Source organism: Microtus oregoni, unplaced genomic scaffold, assembly GCF_018167655.1.
Source record: "Microtus oregoni isolate MIOR12 unplaced genomic scaffold, Mior012 000014F_ref0000157, whole genome shotgun sequence".
Classification (NCBI taxonomy): Eukaryota; Metazoa; Chordata; class Mammalia; order Rodentia; family Cricetidae; genus Microtus; species Microtus oregoni.
The window spans coordinates 6,378,411-6,403,548 of NW_024543073.1; the positions used below are offsets into that span (position 1 = coordinate 6,378,411).

Here is a 25,138-nt window from a genome sequence, read left to right on the forward strand (position 1 = left end):
CCTCCCATAGATATGGGTGTCCTGTTAAAAAGTGGCCTCGTCTAGGTCACCTTCTAGCCTCACAGGCACTCTTACATCACACTTCTGTGAGCAGGAGGTTGAGGTAAGTGCTTCGCTCCCATCTGACATGACTTGGAAAAGAAGGCAGGCAGGACAAGATGTACTAGACTCCAGACATCGACAACCCTCTAGTAACCAGAGGGTTCCCTTCTGGGAACCAGATTTTGCTGATCCTGCTATTGCTATTTCGGAATCTAGTACTCACTAAATAGATGAATAAGCTAAATAACTAATTAACTGTTTACGTACACTTGGAAAACATAGCCTGAGAAGAATCAAGACCTCTCTCTCTCTCTCTCTCTCTCTCTCTCTCTCTCTCTCTCCCTCCCTCCCTCCCTCCCTCCCTCCCCGTCTATCTGTCTATCCGGGAATGGTGGCAGAAAGTGTTCTGACATTCAATGCATTGCTTCTAGGAGCACACTACAAATTCCAGGTTCAGATATGAGAAAAGACACAGAAAGGGAGGCTCCCACTAGGCGGTAAGATGCCTTCCTGGGGTTTTCTAACTAGCTTCAGGGGAAGTAATATGTACTAAAAGGACACTATTAAAATGTGTGACAGGAAGTCATTTCCCCACTGGCCTCAAAGCTTCAGGCAGGGAACGGTACTGTTTCTGACTCTGCAAGCTCAGAGTCTGGGACTGTTCTTCTCTACATCCTTCAGGGTCTGGGACTGTTCTTCTCTGCATCCTTCAGGGTCCGGGACTGCTCTTCTCTGCATCCTTCAGCTACCTCCACCAGCAGGGGAACACTGAGCTCTGGGTCCAACAATATCCCCCAGGGAAATGAATCTCTCTTGATGTGTCATAAAGTAACAATTCAATTTCTAGAACCTTCTTTATGATTTCTCAAAACTCGTGTCTATTTACCCTTGTGTAGAATTGAGGAACAACACGGAGAATATAAAATTATGAAAACAAAGAATAGGAAGTCAGAGTTTACACCAAAGGGAATGTTAATCCTTTTCATTTTATCATTAATTTTTGAAGCTGACTTGAAATAATAAAAAAATAAAAATAAAAGCAAAAACTAAAATACAGGAGGCTTGGTCCCCAGTCAAAGAAAGGAAGGGACTAATAATTTTGTAAATTAAAACACTCCAAATTGTCTTTTTAAATATTTTAAATATTAAATATTTCAACAGAATTAGAGCTTAGTCTTTTTTTGTGAAAAGAGGTTTTCTCACAAAATAATAAGAAAATACTATTTCTCACAAAATAAAAATAAGAAAGTGGCATCAATGTGTCTACAAATATTACTAAATACTCTTTATTAAAAACAGAAAGCCTCTCCAAATTGGAGACTGATTTTACTGTTAAATTTTGCTACAAAGCCCACCACGGTTAGAAGGTTCATTTTCTCCCAAAATTTGGGGGAAAAATCTAGTCAACATAAAGTAGAATTGTTCCTGGTCAAAGAATGTATTTATTTTCTAAGCATTGGAGTTGCAATAAAGGTATAAGTAATTACTAAGAAATGGGATTTTTTTTTAAAAAATCTATTTAATTTACTGTAACATAATTCCTTAAAAAGAATCTCTTTTTTTGTATGAACAAATATCTTTTTCCTCTTTGCAGCTTTCCCACTGTGGGGAAGTATCTGGTGTAATCAGCTAATGATCAGGTAAAATTAAAAAAGAAGTCAACGGAAGAAAACTAATTTGATATATACCATCAAAATATTTTGAGGCATACTTCTTTATGATGTATTTTTCGTCTTTAAATCTAAAACAATGCAACCAGAATACTGCCATAGGTACACGTAGTGGCCCCGAGCATGTCCGGCCAACGTCCTGAAAGGGAAAAGTGCACATCCACTCGACAGAATGCATTCCAATATGGCAGCTGCATCGCTGCCTGGTTGCTATGGAAACATCCCCATCACAACTATGCTTTCTATACTCCAGACCTGTTTGCGACAGGTCAAGGTGCTTCCTATGATGGTGCGTACACCTACACACCACACTGTTGCCAGCCGTAAGAGCAAGGGGCTGCTGCCCTGGGGATTAGTGTGCAGCAGGCCAGAGGGGCAGATGAGAACAAAAGCACACACTGGGTAAAACTTCACAGAATGCCATCCGACGGGCAAGGACCAAAACGTCTATCATATTTTCACAGGCTGGCAGGGAAAACATTCAAATCCACCCCTTTCAGCTGGAATAAACTGATAATGAGAACGCCAGTGATAAAACAGCCATAGGAGAAAACAAAGGGAGGCCACTCATATGACCTGTATGGCTTTGCCTCTGCATGATTAACATTTTAATTTAACTAATGTAAGACTAACCTAGAATAAGCTGAGTTGTGTTACATTGTGTTAAACTGTGTCATGTGACTGGCTTTTTTTGAAAAGCCGGTATCTATCAGCATGGCTGAGGTTCCTATTGAGATGAGCCAGCTCACTGTTCTAAGCATGAAAGAAAACCACGTTCATAAAGGCAGGAATTCTGATTCCCAGACTCTCAAATCTCCAATCCAAGTGAGAAATGACATTTGCCATAACTGATATCGCATGCTAAGTCTCACTTCAAGTGCCCACCGACACCAGCGTACACCGGCAACCGAGTGTTGGAGAAAGACACTATAGGCTGTCTCATCACCAAAATAAAAAGATAAACTATGCTAAGAGTTAGGGACATCATCCATAAAAGCCTTTGCAAAACTCAGAAAAGAACCTGGTATCCAATTAGGAGAGCCAGAGGCTGGAGAGGGAGGTCTGGGAGAAAAAAGGCCTCACTAGGGAGGTGGCATTTCCCATATGCCTAAGCGGCATGTTGTTTTAGTACATGTTTACTGACAAAAACCGTACAAAGCCAGGATAGAATTCCCATATACGGCACACTCAGTTTCCCTCATTACTAACGTTTCGCACCAATCACAATTACTGAGCCCAGACTGCCGCAGCCCTTTAAGGTGCACTCTCTACTGGGCTTCCGTAGCTCTCAGGACATCTCCCCTTTCTGTTCCAGGAGCCCACCCACGTCACATCACCTTGTCACAGCTCCTCCTGGTTGTGAGTTTCCTACACTTTCCTTGTTTGTGACAAGGAATTCTGACCTGGTATTTTGTAGAATGACACTAACTGTAATTTGCCTGTTATCTTATTCCTGTAATTAGACTAAGGGTCAAGTTCTGAGTGTGACATTAATAGATGCAGAGTGCCGTTTTTATCAGATCATATCAAGGATATATGCTCAGGACAGCTTACGATGGCCAGTGTTGGCCTTGATAACTTGGCTCAGGCAGTGGTTGTTAGTATTCTCGCTGCAGAGGCAATCCCCCTACCCCCTCAATTTATTCTGCACCGTGTGGGTGGAATGTGCAGACCCCACATTTCAGGGCTGGGACTTGAGCCCTCCTTTCTTGTAGGGAAAGAACCTACAGAAGTGACAGCATGCTCCTGCCCAGGAGATTGTTCTGTGTTCTCCACTCCATCATCTCTTTAGCTTAGTTTTGCTGTCCTTTTTGTTTTTAATCAGTACGGGTTGCAAGTATTTGGTCTATAATTTGGGTCATAACCTAATATCACATTTTCTTGCTCAAATTGTTCCAGCTCAGGCCATTGGGTGTTCTTTCGGTGCACTCTTGCATCAGGCTGCTATGTCCTCATCAGGGGAGGGCTGTGTGTGTGTGATCACGTCCTTTACTTTCTGGCACCACAAGATGCTCTGGGTATATTCCCTGGCCAATTCTCTAGAAGCAGCTATTTCCCTAAGGAATCCCAATTCCTCTTATTGCGATGTGGGAATCAGAAAACAGAGTATCCATGCTAGCAGTGCTCATGACACTGGAGTAGGGGTGCTTGTCACTCCTCTTGGCTGACAATACAAGGGAATGTTTGTGGTATGCCAGATGGCAGAGATACTATAAGGTGGATGGAGGGCTATGTTCTGAACATACTTTTTGTACATTACAATAATAACAAGAGGTGGTGTGCCTAGGTTATTTCCAGCGTCATTAAGAAGAATAAGAGATACATTTATTTATAGGGAAAACTGGATAGACTACTTTGCTTCTGCTTATTTTATAAGGAAAACTGGATAGACTATTCTTTGTCACTGCTTTAAGCATTTTTTTTTGTCAGAAGAAGCTCAGAATTCTAGACATTTCTACAACAAACAAACAACAACAAAAAATAAGACAACAACAAACAAGCCCAAGTCCGATTGTTAGGATAGATTTTAAAATTACCAAAAGTAACAAAGGTGAACTCTCTGAAAACAGAAATGGAAACTACAAAACAAAGCACTGGTTTTGTAGCTTTGTAAAGGTCATGGGGGAAAAAGAAGAGAAAAGAAAACATAACTCCCTTGGGTTAGTCCCGGCATCACCAAGCCAGCAGTGGACATACACCAGAAGGATGGGAAGCAGAACCCTTCCTGATCCACCGCCCACACAGAAAAAGGCTACTGATGATGTTCTTTTATGGATGGAAATAACAGGTCTAAAACACTCAGTCCTGACTGTGATTCTGATTCTGTCTATACAATTTATGAAAATCACCGTGGCAGCTATCTATGGCAGACCAGGAAGCTGAAGCCCAAGGGTAAAGTGGTCCAGTCTATTCTAGCCAAAGGCAGAGAGTGGGTCCAACCCAGACAAATCAAGGGGCCACCATGCCTGAACAGCAGGCACCTAGGATGGAGAAACTCTCCTGTAGAAGGGTGCCATTCTCTTCCTCTAGTAGAGAAATCACATTGGTAGCAAAAATAAATAAATAAATAAATAAATAAATAAATGAAAAAAAAGAAAAGAAAAAGAAAAAAGAGAGAAAAAAGAAAATTGCGGTTTAAACCCATGTCCTTCTTATCGTAAGGGAAGGGCTACTTTGTTTTGGTTGCTGATAGATGACAGCACTCAGCGTCCATCAGAAGGGAGCAAAACGTGTGGCCCTTGTGTGCAAGTTTCCTCCTTTTGTCACACATCCGTCACGACGTAGATGGGAGGCATCAGCTACCACTGCTTAACGTGGAACGTTCTGGGGAGGATTTACCTTTTGAAACTGCTTTGAATGAAACAACATATAACAGCAGATATCAAAGAATACCGAAAGCACAAAATCTGGCAAACGGTACCTTAGACTATACTTCCTACCAGAATAGAAATATCACTGTGTACTACACTACACAGAGGACAATCCTGGATTCTCCTAACCTCGTTTGTGGACAGAGCACCCAGTGTGTCCTCTGCACTATGCTGACTATGCTGGCCTCTGTGTACTTGTAGCTTGTGTTCTCTCTCCTCTCTTCTATCTTCCTCCCTCTCCCTTCCCTCCCTACCTCCCCCTTCTTTCCCTAAACCCCTCCCGTAGTATCTCCTGTATCAGAGGTTGGGCTTGACCTCTATGGCGTGGCAGATGACCTTGAACCTTCTGTCTACTTCCTAAATGCTAGTATGGTAGGCATGTACCAATGTACCACTTATGCGGTATAAGGGATAGAACTCGGGCTTTCACGAATACTAGGTAGGTGCTCTACCAAGTGTCCTACATCCCTAGCCCAGCATTTCAATCTTATGTCCCTTCTTGCTACTCGTGTTTACAAATGAAAGACACTGAGCTTTGGGACGGCAAGGCTGGCTGCCCAAATTATTAGGTAGGAAACAGCCGCGTTGGAATCTGAAACCTAGTTTGCCTGACGACAAACATCCATGTTCTTTCCACTCTGCAGAGCCGCTGTAAGCACTACTAGCGGCTGCTCTCAGCCAGGGACTAAATGTCACTCATCTTCCTTACACAGAAAGTTCAGCAAAACATTTTTAAAAGCCAAGAATCCTAAACAATAACAAAAGAAAATGCTTGGTATTTTCCACAGCACAAGATCATAAACCCATTACTACCTTAGCTGCAACGTCCAAGTTAACTAACATCCCAGTGGATACCACAGAGCTGTCTTCCCTGTGAGAATGTATCTAGGCTCTTCCACGGCCAGTGAAGAAGTTTCCTTCCTATTACTGATACCCCCACACATCACAGAAGTATCAGGTGCTTCTACCTGTCTACTCGTCTTGCAAAAGGAGTTTGTCAAATCCACCTGTAACTGCTTTATCTCAGCCAAGCATTATATTTTGATTTTATTTTTAAAAAGGGTGAGGATAGTGCCCAAGGCTCTGCCACAGAAGCCATCACCTTTCCTGTACACCACGTCGACAGGTAATAACTGAACGCATTCTTCTAGTAAGGATAATCTACTGGAGCATAAAAGTGAGGAGTGTTCTGTTGAGGTTCACCAACACCAAACGCTGATACGAGAACTGAGCTGATGACAATGTCACTTGTCCATCCCCCGCCCCGTCCCCCCCCCCCCCCCCGCCTTGGTCCCTATTTAAAATCAAAGGCCTGACTAGTTGACGAAGTGTTTCCAGGCTAGCAAGATGGTTCAGTAGGGAAAGATTCACACCAAACGTGCTCACCTGAGTTTGAATCCCAGGACTCACACGAGGGCCGGAGAAAATCACTACCACTTGTTCTCTCCTCTCCAAATGAGTGCACGCACGTGGACAGATACGCACATGCGCATAAACTTAAAACATTTTCAACAAGTGTTTCTTCTTTCCTATTATTACCTAAAAGCAGGGGAGCATTTTTTTCTAATTGCAGTGATATAAACAAGGACCCGAAATCTTGTATACTCATTGCGAGGATTTAGATGCAAAGATGCTACAAAAACTACGAAGATGCTTTTCCTTTATTGAGTAGCTGGAAGAAGAAGACACCATATTCAAAACACCATGAAGCCACGTTTTGAGTTTCTATAGCTATAGAAGAGCTTTACTCTTAAAATTTATGTATTCATTTAGGCATACATATGGACTCTTGACAATTCTCTTTTCTATGTTTTAACACTTAAAAATTTTAAAACTGTCCCTATTTTTACTCCATAAATTAAAACGGCTTTTCCAACTAACTTAGCTTCTTTCTTAATGGAATTTCAGTCTTCCTGAGTCAACCCTATACTTGAGCAGGGCCGGTGTATCTTAAGACTCTGCCACAGCTATGAACATCCCATCTTCCTTCCTGCAATCCCTCTGGCCGGAAGAAAACCGTTATCAGCAGCCACATCAATTGGCAGCCTGTGCTATACACACAAAGGGCAGCAGAGGGAGCCAGCGGGGGAAATCGCTGAGAAAAACCACTCCAGAAGAGCAGCTTTAGTTGTAGACAAAGCAGAGAACAGAAGACAAACTAAGATACTCAAAGAAGCCTTAACGGTGTGTGCAGAGCTGGCGTGAGGGCCTCTGAAATGAACCACTGAAAAACCTTAAGTCACTTCAAACGATGCTAGAGTTCCAACTTCAAGATGGACCTGCAGTTTGAAGCCCAATGATTTCCTGCAATGCTGAGCTGTCAAACAGCACCCGAAATTCGAGAGCAGAAGGAAGTAACAACTTTATGTTGAGAGCTTCTAGGGAGATTTCAAAATGATTTCATTTTTCTCCTTCAAATATCACTGCACTTACACGGAAGACCTAGTAACATGCGCATGAGGTCATGAGAAAGAAGATTGTTACAGGGTTCCATGGCAGAGGGCCTGACTCCTGTGGATACTCTGTTGTCCTCAGTTTACCCATGGAAGGGCTGGTGTTGACCAGAAACACCACTAAAGTATTCTGCATTTTACAGTATTTTACCTTGAAAGTATTTTAACTTTGCAAAATCTGTGTAGAACAGCAAGTGTCCCCAAACTAGTACGATGATACTATATATGTCCTGAAGACTACGAAGGCCTATGTTTTCAGTTACAGCAGGACAAAGTAGTGATGTGGGAGTAATTTCTTATTAATAAAGAAACTGCCTAGACCCATTTGATAGGCCAACCCTTAGGTAGGCGGAGTAAACAGAACGGAATGCTGGGAGAAAGAAGCTGAGTCAGGGAGTCGCCATGATTCTCCCACTCCAGACAGACGCAGGTTAAGATCATTCCTGGTAAGCCAGCTCTTGGGCTACACAGATTAATAAAAATGGGTTAGATCAATATGTAAAAGCTAGCCAATAAGAAACTAAAACTAATGGGTCAGGCAGTGTTTAAAAGAATACAGTTTCCGTGTAATTATTTCGGGTAAAGCTAGCCATGGGGGCAGCCGGGTGCTGGGGACGCAGCCCACCGCTCCTAATTACAACAAAGTAGTACCTCATTTGGTCTGGAATTCTAAACATGAACTTTTAAAAAGCCTGAACATCTACTCGGAGCTTCAATGTGTTCTAGTTATCTATGGGCAACAAAGTCAGTTATCTACGAACTACAAAAAATCTATGACATGCACAAATCCCGGCCAAGAAACTACTCTTGGGAGGTAAACTACTGAAAGCAACTATTTCAGAAAAACAGGAACTCAAAATCTGACTTCTAACGCTTATATTGACCATTCAAATAAATTATTATTATGTCTCAATTATGCTAAGGAAATTGAAGCTTAAAAAAATGTTTTGTTTTTTGTTTTAGAACTCAGTAAGTAAAGAACAAAACTCTAACTGAACTTTCAGGTCTGTCTCTCCACCTCCAAAGCTCCGAGGTTTCACTAAAATTGCCCTCAATTGTAGCAGTGAGGTTCCGGGGCCAATCTGTATAAATCTTAGGGAGATTAGTGTACTTATGAGGGTAAATGCCATGGATTTAATCACTCAAATTAAATGCCATCTGGAATCTCTTACCCCCTGCCCCCAGTACAAGCATCCCACATGTGGTACGGCCAGCCCCGGTCTTGGCCGAGAAAGCAAGCATATTCTTGTCCCCACATTATCAACCAGCAGCCTACGTACACTGTGATAACAATATGGAAAATACAGCTAGTTGTCTGTTAGACATCACTTTAGAACTGCTCATTAACTCAAATTTCTTTTGTCGCGAACTTTCCAATATATGAATTATTTGTTAGCAGGTTTGAGGACCTGGCTTTCCACTTTCTAACTCTCAAATCGCCTCCATAATAAATCATGTCTCTTATCAGTTTAAAATCTTAACTTGTTATTAGTGAATTATTGTGTTTTTTTAATATATTAGGGAAAAACTTTTTTCAACTTCCACAGAGGAGACAACTGTCCTGATCTCTTAAGTCAAAGGAAAATGAATCAAATACACTGACTGAATATATAGGGAAATAAATTTAGCAACCAAAAGTAACTTATTGGACAGATTCTCTCTGGCTAGAGATGTCCCAAGGAAGCTGTTCATATTGCTAGTCCAAAATGAAGGCAGGATGTCACTCACATCTCTCGGTTGACCAGTTGTTCCAACCCACTCCATTACTGGTGGAAGCGGCTTATTCCTGCCCTTGTTTATTAAGCAGAAGGGTGACATTACAACCTTTACCAGGGACTTTTTTTCTAGGCTAACTTTCTCATCTCTGAAAGACCATGCAAGTGGAACACTAGTTTAGAAATGAATGAATTTACAAAGAAATGAATAGCTTCGACACTAAAAATTCAAGCAATGGCTAACGGAGCCAATGTGAGTATAAAATGTGTCACGTCAATAATCTTTCAACTTTGAGGCATAAGCATAGTGGAATGCGTTTTGAAAAAGTATCCTCTCACTTTACATATATCTTACTTCAGCCAAATAAACCCATCTCCCACACATCTTGTAGCAGTTAATACAAAGTTTGAAGACCTTTTGCAACAAAGAGTTAAGAAAGACAAAGGCCTGTCTAATTGGAATTCCTATTTTAAAAAGGTATTATTTTGAGCAATAACTATGACGTAAAGTTTTCGGCTTAAAACACAAACAGAAGCCACTTCACAGTTTAAGTCACGATACTGTTCGATCGCCCATCAATTATTCAACTCAAACGCAGGTTTCAACACTAAGACTATGGATTTTAAGGAAAGTAGTGGCTCAGGTGCACAAGAAGCGCTGTCGAATTACATGCAAGCACAGGCGAATGCCTGCACCTGGCAAGGGGCTTTCAGGTTCTGAGCTGCAAAGAGACGCGAGAATTCAAGCCTACTGAGAAAGGCCCTCTCAATATATGAACACTGGTCATATTCAGCACATGTCTTCGGCTTTAAAAAGCAAACTGTCAAAAGGAAATGATTCCTATTTTATAAAGTTTGAATATGTTAGTCAGATGAGAACAATGGCCCTGAACGCTGCTGCAGGGAGCAAGAGTCCCAGGACGAGACCAGGAACTGGTCATTCCAATGGAGAGCCAAGACAAATTTAGAAACGAGGCCCAGGTGACAAAAAGCAACAAACAAAAACAATCAAGAATGCAGATTTGATTGCCGACATGGTACACACCAGCAGGCCCATGGGGTTAGCAAGTAAATATTTTGGGAGAACCCCCTTCAGTTTAAGGCCACTTTTCATTTCAAACAACAACAACAACATTATCTCCGTGAACAGTGTTACCAGACACACCAAGCCAGAGGCTGGCTGACGAGCTATGGCATTTTTATAAAAGTCTGCAGGAGAAATAAAGCAGGTGGGGAAGAAACTACGCTGAGCTCGCAGCAGGAAAAGACACATTCAATAAACGACCAGATACAACCGGTAAAATGTCATAACCCTCCTGACCTTGTAAATAGGTGTCCAAAACTACAGAAATAGCTCGAAGAGACAACTCCGTCTAATGGCCACATGTCCTTACTGACTCTTTCAGCCCTTTGTATCAAGTACACAGCTTTCCTTGGCCCCCTAAGCCAGCCGGTCATCAAGACCACATAATCTCAATTATTTCTTTGCATAACCAAAGGCATAGAGCACACACTTGTGTCGCTGTTTTAAATGCAACTCTGAAAGTACCTTACCTTACCTCCTCCTAGGCTACTGCAAGGCAGCCTGACGCTGAAGGTTACTTCTCAGCCCCCTAAACTCCATTAACTGCCAAGACTAGCAGCACCTTGGCACATAGGACACAAATGCCCAGCCGAAGCCTAGTGGTAACTAAATGACCTTAGAAACCTGGATTTGGTCTCTCCAAGGCTGAAGGAGACAAAGGCAGCATAAAGACCCTTCTAACTTCGTTAATATCCTCTGTGGATGCATACCGGGGATAGAACATTTATATAGACTATTTAAAACCCGATCTTTAAAAGGTACCCCGAGAACCAGAGAAATGGCAGCGAAGGTTGCAAGTTCAGTGAACTCTGCTGAGTTTGAGCGAGGTCAGTGGTGGCGTCCTAAGTGACTTCATGGAGTCCTGCAACTCTTATTTTCAACCAGGGATCTTAAAGCAGTACCTTTGATAACATGCAACGCCACCAGACCCTACTGGGTTTCTGCTGCAAGGGCAAAGTGTCACTCTAAGCCCTTCGTCCTAGGGATGCTAGAACTATGTCAAACTTGCTGTTGTAAAGTGTTTTATCTAGCTACAGGGAGGCATGTAAACAGGAACCTCCCTCCAAAGGAGAAGAACAGCTAACATGCAGTAAGCATGACAAATTTCTCTGTTTCCCCAAGCCACTGGGATCGGTGATTCCCCAGAGTGGGAATCAGCAGTCTAGCCGCGTCCCTGACACCCAAACCAGAGCGGGGGGCTTACCTTGTTGGAGGCCATCTCACTGACGGAGTGCCTGGTCTGCAGGGTCTCTAGCTGGTCCAGACACCAGTCCAGCTCCTCCAGGGTCTCGCTGGCCAGTTTCTGGTAGGCCTCCTCTGCGAAGAGACAGGGAAAGGGGGACTCAGTTCTCAAGCGCTTCACGGGACCACCAGCGAGTTCAAAGGGGGCCATCCTGCCGTACCCCGCCATGCTCGGATGCCCGGTGCCCGCACATGAGGGCTGCTCCTTCATATTGCCGGGCCCGGCAGCGCGCAGGGGGTTGAGGCTGGACTGGCGGGGCCGGGCTCAGGCTGGCCAGGATGCTCCAGCTTGACGTCGCGGGTCGGCCTCCAGGGAGGGGCGCAAAGTGCTGCAGGCCAACTTTGGCACGGCTACACGGGCGAATTCGCAACGGCGCAAGCTCGGGGGTTCCCTGCGCTCGCTCGCTCCTTCGCTAGGATGCTGCCCCTGGGTGGCGCGCACAGGCGGGCGGGGGAGGGAGAGTGGACGCCCCGCAGTCGGGCGAGCGGTCCAAGGGTGTCCGCGTCCCGCAGCCGCGCGACTCCACGCCGCCTCCCGCCGAGCCCCGCGCGCGAAGCGAATGAATCAGCCGCGGCCGCCGTTTCCTGTTTTGTCGCTCAAGTCCGCGGGCGGGCGGGCGCAGCGCCGCTCCATGCTGGCTTTCCGGGAACACTCCCCCTCGTGCCCCTCGCGGCCCCGCGGCGCTGTCTGGCTCCCCCCGGCGACTCCTTACGAAAGGATTCCGAATTGCAGTAGGCTGCCCGTGTCGCCAGCCCCGCCACCACCACCTCCTTGCCGTGGCATCGCCCCCCGAGGCAGCCGGCGCCGCTGCTTTGAAGCGCAGCCGGGAGGGAGGCGCGGCCGTGCGCGCGCGTGTGTGCTGCGCTTCTGTGGAACTGGTCTGCACCGGGCGGAGGAAAACCCGGCGTGGAGCGCCCGTCGCCCGCCACCCGGGGTCCCCGCGGGGCTCAGGCGGGGCTGGCCGGCCCCCAGCGCGCAGGCGCGTGCGGCCAACCGAGCGCGCACCTGCCCCGCGGGGACCCCGGGCCGGTGCACACAGGAGTCCCCGGGCCCTCTGTCCCAGCTCAGCCTGCCAGGCCTGGGCGTCCGGGGCATAAGCAAGGTGACTTAGGACAATCACTACCCTTCCTGCAAGATGAAGTTTGGGTGTTTCTCTGGGTTTAGGATTTACTTTCTTGAAGGGGCAGGATTATGAGAATAAAATAATTTCTATTAAGGGCAGACTGCCAATACCCAGCCAGCTCCTCAATATTTTAGTGTGGATGTAAACAGACAAACCATAGTGCTGTGGGGTCAAAATGCCTTCGAGCTTGACAATAAGCTACATTTCGTGTTTCCTAATCGTCGAGGAGTCACCTTAAGGAACAGCAATGTAAAGTAACCACAGGGTAAAATTTACACACGGCCTAGCCTGGGTGTCTCCTCTGCAGAATGCACAAGAACACTCTGGACTTGGGTCCAGGACAGAAAGTTTAGAAGTCTGTTTCTGCCCACTGTAGACGAAATAAACATCAGAAGCATTGCGGGAAAATGGATTCCATTGATAAAAGCTGACCTAGGGAACTTGGGCACTTTTCCTTAAGTGATCAGTTCCAAAACTGACCACGAATATTATTTCAGAATGAGAAAAGTCGAAACCCTAGGGGTCTCTCCCACAAAACTGTCAGCAGAAAGTATGGGGTCCTCCTTTTCATCTTCCAATCGACAGTATTGTGGAGTAAAGAAATTCTGTCCCAGTGTAGACTCCAGTAATTATTAGAGATAGCAAACAGTTCCGCGGGTTGAGTCTCAAATCTGGTATTTCCCTTAAATATATAAGTTTCAATAACTTCCAGACGGTGGTAGCCTTGCTACTTGGTTTGTCCTTACACAAGATTTTTGAGCTGTATGCATTTAAATTTCTCTCTCTCTCTCTCTCTCTCTCTCTCTCTCTCTCTCTCTCTCTCTGTGTGTGTGTGTGTGTGTGTGTGTGTGTGTGTGTGTGTCCATCATTAATCCCTGTAAATAAACCTTAGGTCAACAACTGCCTAAACCTTGCCAGGTGAATTGAAATTTAAGGCTGATGATACTTTTTTTTCTTTAACAAAGAAAACAATCAAAGACAATTTACAAGATGAGTATTAAGTTTTTCCCTGATTGTAAAACTGTAAAATATCACATGCCTGTTATAAACAAAAGATCCAAAACATAGAAAGTCTTTTGTTGACCCATAACCTAAAGATCTGGAACAATAAGTCAGCATTTGAATCCACTGAATCCATTCCATATATAAGTAGAGCGTCGTCTGGACACCACAGCAGTTCATTTACTATTTACTCTCACACTTGCTCTTCTCTTTCCTCTGCTCTCTAAAACAGCAATACAGCGAATCAGAGGAGGAAAGTAACTAATGGTCACGTGACCAGTCCATCGTTTGTACACCCAATGCATTCAGAGGCATAGCTGTTGTATTGACTCCATCGCTGCCATCTTTTCTGTTATCCAAAGCCAGCCATCTTCTACACAGCTCTCAAGCTTGGTGTTCTATGTCCCTGCTTCCTACCACCCAACTCTCTGAAAGCCTGGGTTCCCGGGGACCTCCCAGTGTATGGCAGGCTTTCCTTGCCCGCACCTTTCCTATCTTCATGAATGTTTCCTGAAATCAGAAGTAGAATTCAGACCTTGGTTCTAGCATTTGTGGCTCTATGTATTATATGTTAATCTTTATTTTTTTTTAATGTGGAAGATTAATTTGGGGAAAGTCTCAAGTTAATGCTTCAAGACATCCTGCGCTTCGACCCAAAGTTTGCCTGGGAGGGGGTGGAAGAGAGACATGGGGAGGAATTGTTTTCAAAAGATCTGCTTCATATTCAGATCATGGCTTAGTTATTGCGACTATAAGAAATCAAGCAAGATCACATACATAAGTTCCGGAGCCTTCCACATGCTCTCTCTCTAGTTAGAAAATAAAATTGCCCTGAAACATGTGTACATGTTGCTGAGGGGGTTATTTGCATACAGTAGGATAAACGAATTTCTAAAGTCACTGCTGAAATAAAGACCTGCTGAGCTAAGACTTTCTTTCTCCTAGACGGAGGCAGCATGGCTACTTCCAGTTTTCCAGGATCACTATCAAGTCTTCACTTTCAGGAATTTTAACCCCAACTGCACTAAGACATCGAGTAACTGACCTTTACACCCCAGTCCCTCCTTTGGGGAGGGGGACGCAATGTGGAACTGCCAGCTATCCTACAGGAAATTGAGTCACCACACCAAACAACACACCTAAATGTCATCTGCAGCTAGTTGGACAAAAACAGTGAGCCAGTTTCATATTGGCCTTCACCAAGAACACAAACGACATTCACTAATGAAATGCCCCCTATGGGGTCATATAGGCTGCAGCCCTGCTTAAAAATATATGAAAACTCTTCTATTTAACTGTCCGAATCTTGCTTTACTTGAGGAGCTAACGAAAAGAAAACACTTCACCAAACACTATTGGCTAAACTCCACGTGAACCGGGAAAGGGCCATGTCTCAGACAGCTGAGGAAGAACACGAGCGTTAGTGTTCTTCAAGGTACCCCTGAGCTGTGCGATACCAATAATGAATGCGTCTGCTTTAAGTCTCCTGAGTATAAGCAGTCCTCAATACTTGTGGGACAGCACTTGGCTTCCGTCATAGTTATGTGCGCAAGGGATCCCCTGACACATGGCCTGAAATCTTGCCAAGGGCTCCGGGAGATGATGCCGAAGCAGCAGCTTCTCTTTGAAAGGGAAAAACACCATCAACTCGGAGCCACAGGAGTTGGCTATGGGCTGAAGTTGTTTTCTTGTGAAATGTTGGGCCTATTACTCTTACCCACAACTTACTGTGATGTAAAACGATCCACACTACAAGACACGAAACTTGGTAAATGCTAGCTTCTTTGTCAGTGCTTGTGGGGCTAAAGGTCTGCATAAGTCTGCCATCATTCCTTGAGAGGCCTACTGCTACAGAGGAGGTCAGAGAAACACCCCAGCAGCAGCAAAACCACAGGCGAACCTTGGGTACCATTGGCTCCTCTCCATTGAAAAATTCATACAGCACTGTCACTGCTGACTCTGATTGTTTTTTTACTTAAAACAAACATGTCATACAGCTAAGAGAAAATGCTCAAACATGCCCTTTTAATGTATTCCAATTTCTCCTCACCCAATCCACGCTTAAGGGAAGCATTTGATGGTGTCTGGAGCGGGCAGACTGAGAAAACGACTTGGGCCTCACATGTGTGCTAATTGTTCCTCGGCTCTGCCATAGGAAAAGATCTGTGCGGGTCAGTTCTAACTTTGGCTGACACACTTTCCCTGTCTTATGCATTTTATCTGAGGGGAAAGATATGAAAAGGCCCTGGATTCTCTTTCGGTGTGTATATGAAGCAGGCTGAGGCAGCGTGCCCATGGCAAGCTGCCCTCATTTCCTAGGCCATTTGTGACATCAAGTTCTTGTTTTGAAGTATTTTTAAATTGTATAACATATATAAGCTTTCACTTCATACTTCGAAAAAAAAACCACTCCAAGTGTCGATACGTGTAATTTTCTGAGTCTCCCCCCACAACATTTTCCCACTAGCTATGATTTCTTTCGAAAGCTGCCGAAGGCTCTTGTAGAATTTTGCAAATGGATTGACTTCTATTAACTTTTACTCTGATCAGTAATTCAACATTTATATGGCACCATGTGTTACGAACTTTTTTAGAGTCAGCAGAGACACATTGAGAGCATGAGTGTGTAGAGTTTATCACTGAAGACAATTTTAGCACTCCGTGCAATGAACAAGGAAGGACAGACAAGGATGGACAGTGAGACGATAAAAGAGGGCTGTGTTCAAGTCATAATGGCACACAAGTGGGGTGGAGAAACCTTAGTCCTTGGGAAAGAAAAACAACGGGGTGGTTAATGCAGACTGTCAAGACCATCTGGGACACTGATGAGGCGCAACTTTGGATCTGGATCCGACTATCAGGGCTTTCTAGGAAAGCATTAACTAAAGGGTTAGAAGCCTGACTCAGTGAGAATAGCACTAGATCATGAGTTAGGGCCCCAGAGAGAAGAAAAAGGGAGGAAAGCAGAAAGCCAAGTGAGCACCAGTACACCCCCTTGCTCCAGGAGATGCGAGACCACGTGCTCCAGCCGTCACGAATGGCACCACGCCTTCCTTATCTACATTGGCTCTCCCCAGATGTTGCCCCTCTGGCTCAGTGGGGTATTTGGTCACAAAATGTTAAGTAGCTAAGGCATAGAAGAAAAGGGAAGAAGGCAGGAGGGGCATTTCAGACAAACGCAGCAAAAACACCTGGACCTTTGGATCATAAGATATGTGAATATGCTTCAATGTACTGCCTCAGAGAGCCTTGCTCAGGGAAAGGAGCCTGGAAAACATTCGGAGAAATTGCACACATCGGCAGAATCAGCAGGTAGGAATATTGGGCTGTCTTCAGAAGTAGGAGCTGCTGAGTTTGTCAGGGTACTGTGTGATGTGGCATCTTTTTTCTTTTTATTTGAGATAGGGCTGTACAACACATGAGATCGTAGGGGATCAGGCCAGTCAATGAGAATATTACTTTTGGAAATATTTTTATCACCACAATAAGGTCATTTGCTTCTCTGATAGTTACTCTAAGACAATCTCTGCAATAAAATCCTGTAGAAGCATCCAGGGTGGTGGTGCACACCTTTAATCCCAGGACTAGTTGGATCTCTATGAGTTCAAGGCCAATGTGGTCCACAAAGTAAGTTCTAGGCTAGTCAGGGTCACACAGTGACACCTTGTCTCAAAACACAAAATAAACAAATTCCAGAGAGGCTTATGGTTCTCCCTTTGTTACACGTGAATAGGACTTCCCAGCGTGACTCAGGAGGGTACAGACTTCCTCTTTTTAAAAATTATCTCTCAGCCCAGAAATGGCTCCCAGCGCTTAGGAGGCAGAGGAAAGGGATCTCTGAGTTTGAGTCCAGCCTGGTCTACAAGAGCTAGTTCCTGCGGGCAGTGGTGGCGCACACCTTTAATCCTAGCACTCGGGAGGCAGAGGCAGGCTGATCTTTGTGAGTTCGAGACCAGCCTGGTCTACAAGAGGACAGGACAGGCTCCAAAACCACAGAGAAACCCTCTCTCAAAAAAAAACAAAAAAACAAAACAAAACAAAAAAGAGCTAGTTCCAAGACAGGCTCCAAAGCTACAGAGAAACCCTGTCTCTAAATAAATAAATAAATAAATAAATACAACAGCAAAAAATATCTCTCAAGTTTATTTCTTCTATACAGTAAAGGGAAAGATAACCTGATTGAGGAAAAGGGAGGGCGAGAGTGAGGAAGGAAGGAAGGAAGGAAGGAAGGAAGGAAGGAAGGAAAAAGGGGAACAAGAGAGGAAGAGAGAGATTTGGCTTATGAGGTAAATGCATACTATAAAATTTGCTTTCGTCCTCTCTTTAAGAAAGTTTGATGTCGTGAAATGCTGAGTTACTTTAGTTCATCGGAGAGACTGAACTTGACACCAGGTTGCCCTAAGTGCTAATGTCTGCCTGAGATGGCCTTGCAACAGAGAAAGAGCAGCAAGGTGCTCATGGTGTGAGAAGGGGTGGACTTCTGAGGAACTGGAGTGGAAGCCAGGTGGGATCAGATACCTGGGTCGGGACTCCGTGGACAAGCATGCAGTTATAAACCACATTTCCCCTAATATTAAAGGAATACCAGTTTCCACATCCTATTAACACACTAATTTTGAGACACTGTATTTTTTTTTCACGTAAAGACTGAAGGCAGCAGCTAGAATGTTGTAGGCATTTTGACTTCAGCAGGAGTCTCTGAGTTAAATAATCTTGTCGTACTCTTTCCTCTTCTCCATTTTGTCTTTACACCCTCAAAAACATGTATCCTCTGTACAAATGGGCCAACTGTGCTCCTCCTCGACGAGGCACAGAATTTACACAGATATTAACTGTCTATTTGAACAGCAAACACAGAACATACCCCTTTTCAAACATCGACTTTATCTGTGGTTCAGATAAAAATGATTCCTCTCAAGGAAGGCCAGAAAAATGAAGCATGTGTTTGTTGGATTTTGTTATTTTTGTTTTTGAGAAACCAATTCGTTCTTTCAACAATTTTCTAAGTAAGGCAAAGAGATTAAACACTAAACGAAGTACACACAAGTTCCTGCTTACAGAGCCAGAGCGATGCCATACACAGGAACAACACAAACAAACAAACAAGTATTTTCTTAAATTCCTGCTCATCCATAGTTGACATAGTCTTTGCTGGTCAGATTGGTCTTTTCCCTTTAATAGACTTATACTCAACACCTACTTTGTGTCACATGCTGAGCGTAACAACAGAGAGATAAACTGGGACTTCTAGGTGCTCATAAACCAGTAATGAAGGCAATCAGCATGCAGCACGCTGTAGTCTGTTCAATAAAGGGAAAGGAAGAAGTACAAACGGCAGAGATGGGGCACAGGACAAGTGCTACTTGGACCAGCCTTGAAGAGATCTGGAACAGCTTTCTGTGAGGGAGGATGTTAGGCTTGCGCCTCCAAGGCAAACTGAAGAATTGACTTGGTGGAGAACCGAAGGTGGCATTTGGTGGAGAGGAGCTAATGTCATTTGGAGAACATGGGTTCTTCAGATAGCTACAGGCAGATAAGATTTAAGCAGGCAGCAGTGTGCATAGATGAAGGCAGGCAAGTGAATTTACGGTATCCTAAGAGCTCACACCTGTACCTGAAGAATCCTTTGCAGTTCTTCCAAGCTAGGACATCATGTAATCAATTTGCTTTTTGGAAAAAAAAAGAGAGAGAGAGATGTGAAAACTGACAAGACAGCTCAGAGGTTGGTGAACAGATAAGGGGAAATCAGACCAGACCTGGAGAGGGGAGAGAAGAATAAAACCAGAGGAAGCATGTCCAAAGAGTAAAGAAAAGAGCATTTCAAAGGAGATAGTTGTTAGAGACTGAAGGTTTGAATTTCCCTAACATCAGTATGTTGAAGTCTAATCCTCACTGATGCTACTGCAGCGTGCTAACTGGAAGCACCAAGGTTAGGATGATAGAGCTTGTCCATGTGGGGTTAACTGTGTAGAAGAGGGCTGAACATGAAATTGTTCTTCTGTCATGAGGAACCAAAAAGGAGGAGTTGGCAGCCTATACCCACAGGGGGTCCTCCACGGAACCTGAGGCCCTGCCACCTTGATCCCAGTCCTTCTGTCCCGAGAATTATGGGAAAGAAATGTTTAAAGCCCCCAAGGAGGGTATTGTGTTTAACAGCTAGAATTAAGACAAGTACTAAAGTTTTGCTGCTGGTAATCACGATAGGCCATATAGATCCACAATAAAGCTAGATAGAGCTGCAAACACACATAATCTCAGAACTCCGCAGTTTAAGGCAGGAGTGTCCTGAGCTCAAGGCTAACCTGGTTTACTTTAGAAAGTAAAATTCCGTCTCAAAAAATAAAAATAAAAAAGAACAATAAGGAATTTTCAAGTAGGCTTCAAACCAATTATTCCCACTATATATTATGCATATTCTAATACTGCAATGTTATGAATCAGTTTTATCTCCTTGTAGAGGCTGAGGGCGGCCATCTGTATTTCAATCACATGCAATCAGCCTTGCATCGCAACAGTCTCTGCAACTTTAGGAGTGACTATAAGCGTCATTCTTTTGAAAACATAATAAAGGACTGTGATGATGGTACAGCTGATAACGTGCTTCTCGGCATGCACGAGGACCCAAGGTTGATCTTCAGAACCAAGGAGAAAAAGCTGAACATAGTCCCAGGCACTTTTAATCCCAGGACGGGGTGAAGGGGGAGCCAGGTGGATCTACAGGGCTCATTAACGAGCCAGCCCAGTGAAAGGCTATGTCTCAAAAAAAAAAAAAAAGTGGACAGTTCTTGAACAATATAAACGTGAAATCAACCTATGGCATACACAAACATATTCACAAACCATATCTCAACCTGTGAATGTGCGCCTTTATGAACATATGCTCGCAGGCGCACTTGCACGTGTGAGCCTGCGTGCGCACACCTTACGCTAAATACTCCCCCCAAAAAGACATGACCGCCCGTTGCAGCCCACCTCAGACATCCCAGCTCTCTGGCTCTTCTCTGGTATCGCTTTACAGGCTGTCTGCTTTCGGTTAACTTGAGTCGAGTCACCCAATATTGTAGGAGGGATTGCTGAGCTGACCAGAAGCTGACAAAGATCCAGTACAATAATTCTAGAGTCCTGTTGGTTGATTCCAATCATGGAACAGAGTGAACATTTCATATCAAAAATTGAAATATAAATTATGCCAGGAAAAGAAGATTCACGGTGGATAGGAAGTCTGGAATATGTATGTGTACTCATTTCTGTCTCCATCTAATTCCCACTTAACACTTAACCAATAAACAGTTTCTACTTAATTTCTACCATTGCCAACTGTAACCAAATCTCATCTGTTCATTTCTACATGGATGCCATAGCCTAGTGCCTTTCTGGGTTCACTTTTTCTCAGGACGCACATCTTTATAAGATCTGAAAAGTCTTGCCTAAGCTTTGTTCTCAACATGCCACGTCTTTGGTCATGAGTCTGATGTGCAAGCTCCCTTCTGCTTGTGCTGTTATCATGCTTGAGTGTGCAGAAGAATTTTCTTCAGCTTGTATTAAATACCTTTCTAAACTCTGCCATTGCAGCTATTACCGGGGCATCCCCCAACAAGACTGCAATGCTGATGGGTGGGAAAAGAACGTGATGGATCGACCACTCTGGAGATGGTTTCAGGGAACAGCGCCAACGATTTACACAGCGGAAGCCAATGGACTGAGATTGGTTAGCACATTACCTTGGATTGCACAGCAAGCACTCATACCAGCAGGGTCTCTATGTAGAAGAAACACATAAAGGGGTCAGGGAGCGCGTAGACACATCAGCAGGGCACTTACCTGCTACTCACACTCCTTCAGAATTCAGTGTTCTGACTTCCGGGGATATTCAAGAGCATGACTAAAAAGCACAGTGTGTCAGGTAAGCTGATTGCCAGCTCATGCCTGCATATTCTTCTACAGAATTCTGATTTCTTAACTAGCCCATCTACAACTACACCTCAGCTGTTCAATCTGGACACAATTTTGATAGTTTTTGTCTCTGTGATTTTCTGCACTTGTACCTAGGCTTTTAAAAAAATGTCAAGGATAGTTCCTGACATTTATAGGATTTCAATTTGTATATGTGAATAATACAAAAATGTGATTGTTTTGTAACAAGTATTTTCCTAAGATGCTGAGGGGTCACTGACAGAAGGAGTACCATCTGATGTCTCTGTAATTTAAAGGCACAGTGATTCTTCACTTTTTTGGAAGCATAATAAATCTTTCGAGAATCTAATGCAAATGTGCCCAGAAAACATGGCATAAATTCATATAACCAATATGTTTTTAATCCTAAAAGTGTTTGCTGACCTTCCTGGAATCACCAAGGTCTGTGTTTAATAACTACCTGGACATTCTAGAAAAAGTTCCAAACTGGGGATTGGATCAGGTATAACCATTTTCCATTTACACATGACAAGGTTCCATACCCAATGTGCTATAAGAAAATTTCATTTTTTAAAGACATAACCAAAACCTGTGAAACATAGCCAGGTGGTGGTAGCGTACGCCTTTAATCCCAGCACTCGGGAGGCAGAGGCAGGCAAATCTCTGTGAGTTAGAGGCCAGCCTGGTCTACAAGAGCTAGTTCCAGGACAGGCACCAAAGCTACAGAGAAACCCTGTCTTGGGGAAAAAAAACTTGTGAAACATTTTATAAAATTTATTTTGACCCCTTGTGTCTGAGTGCTTTCCCTGTATGATGTGTATGCTCGCTACATGCATGCCTGATACTGGAAGAGGCCAGAAAAAGGCACTGGATCCCCTGGAACAGGAGTTACAGACAGTTGTTAGCCACCATGTGGGTGATGGGTCCTCTGCAAGAGCAGTAACGCTCTTAACTGCAGAACCGTCATCTTTCCAGCCCCCCCAAAATTAGTTCTATAGTCCTGCAAGGATGTCTGGGGAAATATAGACTTGTGTAATGAGGCTCTTAGATACACATGCAAGAACCCACACTCCTTGGGCTCCTTGGGGAAGCAGAACGACAAATCAGAAGGAGCAGGTTCTTGAATCACTCAGAATCTGATTCTAGAATTCTAGGCTGTGTTACTGTCCTGTACCATCTTTATGTGGCACTTGCATGTCTGTCTCTAATTTATAATTTATGGGAAAATGGATATGAAAATACATGTCAAACCCCAATGCAGTATCTGACTTATAGTAAGTGCTCAAGCAATAGTAAGTATGCTGATTCTACAAAGTTGTTTAATTAAGCTAATCTGTAAAAAGATATTTTGATTATTGGAGTTCCCTTTTGCAGATTTTTGATCTTAAAATGTAATTTTTCTGTCAACGACACCAACACTTAAGTGCTAACCAATTATGACCTGAATGTGAATGAACAATCTCACATCTAGAAAAGCCTTTGTTAGCCTACACCTAATCATGCAAAATCAGTATATATGAAAATATACAATCAGGGTACAGCATAGGTCACAACTGAGCATCACTAACAATGAGGTTATAAGAAGGACCACTGCAAACATTTCCCAAAGTATGTGCCAGGGAACCTGATCTTTACAATATTCTTGGTAATGGAGGTTTTTGGCTAAACAAGCTTGAGAAATTGTATGTGTAGCTCCTTTTTAGAGATTTGTAATGGATATAAACCAGTCAAAACCCAGACCCTCTGGAGTTCAATTAATGTCACCCAGCAAGCATCATCTAAACTTTGGAGTATTTTCTTCCACATGTCCATTATCACCTCTTGATAAACCATACCTTTTATACAGTGTCCTGTATTTATCTGACCCAGATGTCAGATACATCTACAACATAAATGCAATCATGTGATACATAAGTTTCTACATATCGGACATCTCCATTTTAAATTTTCCATTCCTCCTCCCTGCCTTTGAGGCCCATTTCTGTTCCTTTTCTAGTATGTATGTGTGCGTGCATACAAACAGTTTATGCATGTATTATTTTGAGATGGAATCTTGTTCTGTGGCTCAAGCTAGCTTTGAGTTATCTGCCGACCTCAGCCTCTGGAGTACTTAGGATTAGAAGCTTGTGTGTATAACTGTATCTGGCTGCTCCTGGCTTTATGATGTATACTATTGAGAAATGTAAGGCAAAGCTCATCCCTCTTCGTCTTCATTTTCTCTCTTTAAAGAGCAATCAAAATCCCCATACATATTTACAGCTCCTCTGTGTTGTGCTAGTTACTGTGAAATCCAAGAACATGAAAGATTCAGTGGCTTAGACCTAGGAAAGACCTTACGGTATCCTGCTGAGAAAATCACACACAAGATCAGCTGCTGCCTAGAGATGGTATAAGGTGGCATATAAATCATTCAGCTGGGGATGCTGCTGAAGGCCAGGGCAGGGAGGGGGTAGGGTACGGACTGAGGCTGAGTGAGTAGAGAGCCAGGGAAGAAAGCTTCCTAGATGGAAGTCACACAGAGTCTGTGGCTTGGAAGGTTATAGGAACAGGAGGTCAGGTTGCATTGTTCCCAAGTAGAAGAAATTGCTGGAGCCCGAAGAAGGGCTACACTCACGGGCCGTAAACGAGTGGAAGAGATTCCTTCCAGGGAGAGGAGGGAAATAAAGTTGAAAACAAACATGTGGCCTTGAGCTAATGGATATTGTGGGCACTGGGTAAGTGCACTGGTGGTTCCGGGAGATAAAACAGAGAAGAGACAAGGAGGTGACATTAGGAAGCTACTGTAGTGGTGGAGAGATGCAGGGAGAAGCAGACTTCTGGAGGCATGCCCTTCAGTGCTGCTGTCCCGAGCCACAGAGCATTAGGTCCAAATGGCAGCTTGGTAAACCAACATCATTTGGAAAACTTCGGCCAAGTGTTTTCTCTGTATTTTAGTTTGCTCTTTTGTACAGTAAGATTCCCCCCAAAATGCATCCACTAAAAGGTTACTCTAGCCATTTACACATTTTATTGGATTTTTTTTTCTAAGACAGGGTTTGTCTGTGTAGCTCTGGCTGTCCTGAAACTCATTCTGTAGACCACTGAGTGCTGGTATTAACGGTGTGTGCCACCACTGCTTGCCGTCTTATTGGAATTTTGTTTGTTTGTTTTTTCAAGATAGGGTTTCTTTGTGTAGCCCTTACTGTCCTGGAACAAGCTCTTGTAGACCAGGCTAGCCTCGAACTCACAGAGATCCGCCTCCCTCTGCCATTCGAGTGCTGGGCTTAAAGGTGTGCACCACCTAAGACCAACTAAGATTTAAAAAATCATATATTAATATTCTTATTTCTTTTTAATGGACTTGCTTAAATTTATACATGTGATTTATGTGTAAAACATTTATCAAGTCTACTGCATGTAACATATAAGAACTATTTTTTTATATAAAAATCCATCTCCTCATCTCTTCCTAATACTAAAAAGGAGTCTTGTTTAGGAACATACTTAAGACACTGATGGGACGACACACCTCCCTTTACCAC

The 25,138-nt window shown here is 43.7% G+C and overlaps 1 protein-coding gene across 7 annotated transcripts in view; it reads right to left on the bottom strand.

Annotated features, from left to right (window-relative positions):
* The window catches only part of Pde4d (phosphodiesterase 4D), an 845,080-nt gene that overhangs the window by 40,314 nt on the left and 779,628 nt on the right, over positions 1-25,138 (bottom strand). For 6 of the 7 annotated variants that reach the window (XM_041663292.1, XM_041663293.1, XM_041663294.1 and 3 more), the window contains exon 6: positions 11,540-11,652. In XM_041663292.1, coding sequence (XP_041519226.1) covers positions 11,540-11,652 — 113 coding nt within the window. Of the gene's footprint in view, positions 1-11,539; positions 11,653-11,738; positions 12,367-25,138 lie in introns of those variants that run through there. The other variant, XM_041663300.1, reaches the window with a different exon arrangement.